This window comes from Telopea speciosissima, chromosome 11 (assembly GCF_018873765.1).
Source record: "Telopea speciosissima isolate NSW1024214 ecotype Mountain lineage chromosome 11, Tspe_v1, whole genome shotgun sequence".
Taxonomy (NCBI): Eukaryota; Viridiplantae; Streptophyta; class Magnoliopsida; order Proteales; family Proteaceae; genus Telopea; species Telopea speciosissima.
In genome coordinates this window covers 54,600,420-54,607,079 of record NC_057926.1, presented here as the reverse complement: position 1 = coordinate 54,607,079, position 6,660 = coordinate 54,600,420, and the positions used below count along the sequence as shown (strand labels likewise).

At 39.2% G+C, this 6,660-nt stretch overlaps 1 protein-coding gene across 3 annotated transcripts; it reads right to left on the bottom strand.

The window, feature by feature from the left end:
• Positions 1 to 4,320: 4,320 nt before the first annotated feature.
• On the bottom strand, positions 4,321 to 6,628 carry LOC122646695 (MLP-like protein 423). 3 transcript variants are annotated; one of them, XM_043840290.1, is made up of 4 exons: positions 6,589 to 6,628; positions 5,921 to 5,950; positions 4,756 to 4,940; positions 4,321 to 4,622 (listed from the first exon to the last, which is right to left on the bottom strand). In XM_043840290.1, the coding sequence occupies exons 2-4, from the start codon at positions 5,926 to 5,928 to the stop codon at positions 4,339 to 4,341; spliced, it is 477 nt and encodes a 158-aa protein (XP_043696225.1). In that variant the 5' UTR covers positions 5,929 to 5,950; positions 6,589 to 6,628; the 3' UTR covers positions 4,321 to 4,338. The 3 variants fall into 3 exon arrangements, with proteins under 3 accessions (XP_043696225.1, XP_043696223.1, XP_043696224.1); XM_043840288.1 differs by lacking the exons at positions 5,921 to 5,950; positions 6,589 to 6,628 and having other exon boundaries at positions 4,756 to 4,991; XM_043840289.1 differs by lacking the exons at positions 5,921 to 5,950; positions 6,589 to 6,628 and having other exon boundaries at positions 4,321 to 4,629; positions 4,763 to 4,991.
• Positions 6,629 to 6,660: the final 32 nt, after the last annotated feature.

Here is a 6,660-nt window from a genome sequence, read left to right as displayed (position 1 = left end):
AGTGAAATTGCAACCGACATATGAGCCAAGCTTCTCCATTCGTCTTCGTTGCTCGATTTGTTTGTTAACTAATTGTTTGCACCTTGGTTAATTAGGTCGGTTCGATCTTTGTGGAGATAGATGGCAGAGCCTGATTGGTTGGCACTAACTTGGTTTATCAACGACCAAGGCAACCAAAATACCTGCTTAGACAACTAAGACAACACTAGTTTTCATGGCGCCTGCCTGGATGCCAAGGCGGTCACCTAAGTGACACCTAGGTGATGCCTTGACAACTATGTGACGGACCCATAATACGGCCACAATCTAGCTATGATCTTATTACTAACACATTTGATTACCAGTCGTCAGCAATCGTCGATGTTAGAGTAGTACCTTACAATACTCCGACCACTACTACGCATTCTCCCCTCATAGTCCAAACTTTTCAAGCCTTAGATTTGTCACTTGAAAATTTTCATTTGGGCTGAGATTTTACATGTGATAAGAAAACCTTAAGGTTTTTATGTCCACAAACTTTGGGCCCTATCTTATTTCCCACTGGACAAATATTTTTTTTTTAATGAAGAAAAGTCAGTTATATTAAGAGAAACATTTGTACATCATACAAAAAAGGTTTTGAGGGAGTATTTGTCCTAATTGATGTCAAGATGTGAAATCGAAGGGCTGCTGTCCATTGGTTGTGTTGGAGAGAGATAGGTACATAAGAGAAGTTAGAGGTGAGTTCAGCTAGTTCAAAAAAAAGTGGTACTAGTGTCCAAGGTACACATGGCTTTCGTCCAGGTTGCAAAATTTTACTAAGACTAAAACTAGATATCCAAATCTCTTATAGATGGATCCCTTCCTTGAGAGCGTGTTTCCACCCTTGCAAGATTCCTATCAACTCAGCCTCCTTTGGGTTGGATGAACACGAAATTCCTGCAGATGTTAAAACACTCTGGCCATCTAACAAAAAGCAATACCCCCACCCAATTAGTCCCAGTGATGGTTCAGAAAGGCTTGCGCAGCAGAGAACAGGGAATTTTACTTCTTTGTTAGGCAAATGCGTGAAAACTGGAGTGCATTGTGTGCCCTGATCGTGAACTAGTGAGTGCATTTAAAGTGGGAGGGCAGAGATCTAAATAGGACATCCAGCGAATAATATTTAATAAAACCAACTGTGGATTAGCCGGGGCTAAACCACGAGATACTTTGTTTCTTACATCCCATACAAAGTAGCAAGTTAAAACAAATATAGAAAAAAACCAAGTAGCAGAACGCAAATTTAGGGCTTTAAAATTGAAGAGGGAGGCACAGAGCTGTGCAATATTGGGGCTGCTAAGGTGCTCTATTCTCAGGCCGAGGGGCCCAGATGCCCAAACACGCTTAGTCCATTCACAAGATATAAAAAGAAGCCATTGGGTTTCATCACGAGCACCACAGAGAAAACATGTAGGCTCGATCGGCAACCATTGTGAGATAGTATCCTTGACAGGTAAACCTGCATGTAAGACACGCCAAAAAAACATCTTAAATTTCGGATGAATTTTAAGTTTCCAGAAAAAATGCCACCATTTGGAAAGAAGCGGGCTATTTTGTAAATTAGTATGCAGGTAAGTGGCAGCCTGTCGAGTGGAGAACGTCCCAGTTTTTGATAAGGAGCATTTCCACTAATCCTCAGAGTCTGAAATACACACTCTTGAAATTTCAGAAGTGAGACATTGAGGAAAAATATTTGCAAGTAAATGGAAATCCCAAGCAGAATTTAAAATAAGTCCACTTACCTTGCGGACCGAATTGTCCAAGAGGGTAGGGAGGATACAATGATTTGTTAATGTTGGCACCCATGGGTCATGCCAGCAGAAAGTGTTTATCCCATTCCCAATTTTCTTCCAAACTATCCCTTTGAGAGTGGGAAGTAGAGCTGCCATGCTGTTCCAAACCCAGGACCCCTTTTTCTTTAAAGTTACGGGGTCAAACACAGATCTATGAGGGAAATATCTTTGTTTTAAAACCTGAGCCCAGAGTGACTTCTCTTCAGTGAGTAATCTCCAACCAAGTTTTAAAAGAAGGGCCTTATTGTAAGTGGAAGACTTGGGAAGCCCAAGCCCACCATGAGAGGTTGGTCTACAAATCTTATCCCAGCTAATAAGGTGGGCCTGTTTCTGTGTAGTTAACCCATTATTCTAGAAATTAAGATAAATAGAGTCAAGTTTAGCACAACATTTCTTTGGGAACAGAAAGCAAGACATCTGGAAAGAAGGAGTTGAAGCAAGAACAGATTGTATCAGCACTATTCTTCCAGCATAGGAGAGATAGTATGCTTTCCAGGTAGTCAGTTTATTTTGGACTCGCTGAATGATGAAAGATAAGTCCCTAACCTTAGAGCGTGAGTGAAAAAGATTTGTACCCAAGTAGCGGGAAGAATGGTTCATCTCTCTAACCCTTAGGATAGAACAAATAGATTTTTTCCTTGCAAGGGTTGTATTTCTGCTAAAATGGATTTTACTCTTTGAAAAATTGATTTCTTGACCAGTTAAGTTAGAAAAAAGTTCAAGGGCAGCTTTAATAGAAAGGACATCCTCCTCAGTGTTGCGACAAAAAATAAAAGTGTCATCAGCAAACAGCAGGTGAGAAATTTCAGGAGCCTGCCATGCTACTCTAATACCCTTAAAAAGCCCCGCATCACGGCTGGCTTGCAAAATACGGGAAAGGATTTCCATAGTGAAGAGAAAAAGGTATGGACTCAAAAGACAGCCTTGCCGAAGTCCCCTAGAAAGGCAAAAATAACCAAACGGGCTTCCATTAATCTTAACAGAAAAGGAGGTAGTTTTAATAAGGGAGTTGATCAGAAAAATCCAATGGTCAGGAAAACCCAGGAACTGAGAGAGTTGTTCAATCATTTTCCACTCAACCCAATCATAGGCTTTGGCCATGTCCAACTTGATGGCCACAAACCCAGTCTTACCATTCTTTTTCTTATTCAGGAATCAGAAAATTTCCTGGGCAATCACAATAGTATCATTAATTTGTCTACCAAGAATAAAAACAGCCTGGAAAGGAGAAATAAAGAGGGGGAGAAAAGCCCAAAGCCTATTTGCCAAAATTTTAGCCACAATCTTATCAGAGACATTGCAAAGGCTAATAGGCCTAAAATCAGTCACGGTTCTTGCCAAATCATGTTTAGTGATCATACAAATTAGGGTATGGTTGCATCCTGGGGGAAGCACCCCCCGAGGAAAAAAAAGATGTCACAAAGTTTGCAACATCAGATTCAATAATGTCCCAGAAGGTGTGGTAAAAACAAGCCTGAAAGCCATCCATGCTAGGGGATTTAAAAGCACCGATAGAAAAAGCAGCCTTTCGGATGACCTTGACAAATATTTGGATCACCTTGATAAGCTTATCTAGGCAACATTGGCAGCTATTCTAAAAATCTTTATCCTCAAATTTTATATAATAAGATAAGACAAAAGTTTTCATGCACGGCCATAGCTACATTAAATGCAGTCAGATTGATATAAATGTCAATTTAAAATGACATAAAAGCCCTTACACCCCTTATTTGATGGAGTTGATGGAAGAATCTTCCATTTACGAATACCTTCTCAATAAATTACTTGTACTCATGTGGAACTCATGGTCTGAAAGACTTATTCATGCATGGAGCTTAGAGTTCCAAGGTGGTTAAAGTTGATCAGATTCATAAGGATTGATGAGACTATAGGATACACAAATTGAGTGCCGTAAATTTATAAAATTATGGCTACCAAAAAAAAATATTTATAAAATTATGAGGATATTATCAACTTTTGTAGCATTACAGGTAACCATTAATAAATAGAAAGCATTGCCTAATGCATGGGGATCCACTATTTGCTTTGGATGTTTGCTTTCTTGGTTCTAGTATAGAGCTAGGAGTGGGAAGAAGTATATCTAACATCAAATTTGTCTCATCCCCCTATATGCCACTTTGGTAGATATTTAGATTACCATATCGTATTTTAATTAGAAGCAAGATCACCCAAATGATAATTCTATCATTTAATTAAGCTAAGACTTAGACAATACAAATACTCAGTTTTTATTTATTTATTATATATAGCTGCATAGAGCACTGTTTCTAAGTATTACACACGCCATAGTATCACAAAGAAGATTAGGAGATATCATAACTAGCCCCTTTCACCAACTCAGCAACCCTATCTATGATCGAACATACTTATACTCATACGCGCGCGCCGCCACACCTTCACAGATACCAAGTAGTTATCATTTATTTAGATGTAACCTAGCCAGCTAGTGCCACGTATACACATTCTCTAGCTAGCTAGATAGGTAAGAACTTCTGGTTTCTGTTTATGCAGAAATATTTCCAGTGGAAAGGCTAGAGTCGAACTCTTTGGTGAACTTCTCAATAAAATCCATGTAGTCATGTGGGTCAGGAATTTGTCCATGCGTCTTCTTGATATCAAGACACCACTTCACATAGTTCTTTCCATCCTTCTTAAAAGCCGTCAGTGTGGCCCTGTAAAGATCAAATTTTTTCCCTAGACCACCACCGTAGAATCTTTTGACCAGTACCATTTTTTCTTCATCTATTGCTTCAATCGTTTGCCTTGCAGTCTCAAAGCTAGGTGGTTCTGTGATCAACGTACAAGAGTTAACCCAAAGTTAGGTTTAATTTGTAAAATACATAATAAATAAAGGGTCTCTGTTTGGAAGCAATTAATAATTCAGAAGGGAAGGGAAGGGAAGAATGTTGTTATAGTTTACCTAAAAAATATTCCCAATCCACTACAGAACCCTCACTCTTGCCATCCCCTTTAACCACAGTGGTGCTTCTAAACATGTGAGGGAGGACCTGTGGTAACATGGTTACATGATCTGCGTAAATGTCGAAGAATTTCTCTGCTGAGCACTTGATCTCAAACTCCACCTCAAATGTAGAAACCCCTTCTTCGGAAGACATGCTTTCTTTACACACAACACACACAAAGAGACCGGAACAAACCAATCAAAATAAGAAGAGCACACAGCTGAGGAAGGCCGGAGGAGATTGGGATGACGCTAGGAGAGCACGTTAGGTTATTTATACATGGGACACCTGTTGACGCGAGGGGGTGAATGTTCATGTTGCCTTGCCACGTGTATATGTATATTTTGTGTATATCATTCTCTAAGCGGTGAACATGGGTAACTAATAAATGGGAATTCTTGTTGTCACCATGCTTAGTGACAAATGCATTGTAACTATGGCTCTCATTCCCCATCACTGCATCTCTCTTAAGTGAGGCCACTAGCCCACTAGAGTGGTCCCTTTTACTCCACTCCATTGCAATCCCTTTCACCCTTTTGGGCATCTATTCTTTAATGAGTAATGTGGTTGAAGGACTCCTGCCTTCCCTTCGTTGGAATCCTATATATCAATTGGAGCACATATTACCCGGGGACCATTCAGTGCAAGACCTCAACTTTTAGGGGGTGCCTTTTTTTTGTTTTTTTAAACCAGAATATTTACTGGGACCTGGGCCAACCCCTAGAAATTTTATTAGAAATCCAATGTATCAAAAGATGTTTGAGAATAATGAAAAACTGTGTCCTATGTTAAAGCCTTCAGTGTGGCCCTGAAAAGATCAAATTTTTTTTCCAAGATGTCCACCATAAAATCTTTTAGTGAGTACCATTTTTTCTTCATCTAGTGCTTCAATCGTCTGCCTTGTAGTCTCAAAGTTAGGTGGCTCTGTTATCAACAAGAACTCAAAAGTTAGCCATTGTGAAACACATAACTAAAGGGTCTGTTTGGATGTAATTTAGAAGGGAATTGAAGAATATTATAATTACCTAAAGCGTATTCCCAGTCTATTACAGAACTCACACTCTTGCCATCCCCTTTAACCACTGAGGTGGCCTTAAACATGTGAGAGGGAGGATGTGTGTCGAAGACATGCTTTCTTTACAATGACATGATAATATATGTTAGATAGATTGTAATAAAATGAGAGATTAAATAAATACTTTGTTATTTTGGTCAATGTACTTTAGTCCCACATCGAAAAACTACAAGAGTTATAAATGGTATTTATTATATTATCTTCTTTATCTCTTGAATTAAATCGAAAAAGGGAGACATTCTACGGTGTATATACGGTAGTCATCCGCACACGCGTACGCGCACGTGTGGCGTGGACAGTAGAGGCGTTAGTGGCTGCTTTGCATCATCTGGTACGTTGATTTTTTGAAATGATCAGATCCGTGGATCACGTTTGATAGGATGTGACTGTTGTGAACAGGTTCATCTCTGATTTTATTTGGACCGTTAGATCGGATGACAATCGATCTAATGGTCTAAATACAAAATGAATAGATATGTCTATTTAGAAGAGGTGCTCCACTTCTATAGAAGTACTGTGTTCAAACAAAATATCTCTCTCTCTCTCTTACAATTCAGTATCTCTAAAAGGAGTTCTGTGTTTTAATTTTTATTGCTTTGTTGATTCTAGAAGGTGATTTGGTTGTGTGGGGCGAATATCTCCTTTAAGATAGCGAGATCGCGTTCAAAGCAGTTTGAAGATTCCTTCTTCAATCAGAGTTTTTTCCAACAGCATACACACACAAAGATACTGAAGCAAACAAAAAAAGAATAAACACAACTGAGGAAGGAGGATGTTGGGATGGAGG

What these genes read in the sequence shown, in the direction of transcription:
- LOC122646695 (XM_043840288.1), bottom strand. Translation starts at nt 4,951, where the DNA reads ATGTCTTCCGAAGAAGGGGTTTCTACATTTGAGGTGGAGTTTGAGATC. An exon ending in GGATTGGGAATATTTTTTAG is followed by an intron (nt 4,623 to 4,755) that starts GTAAACTATAAC and finishes CGTTGATCACAG; the next exon opens with AACCACCTAGCTTTGAGACT.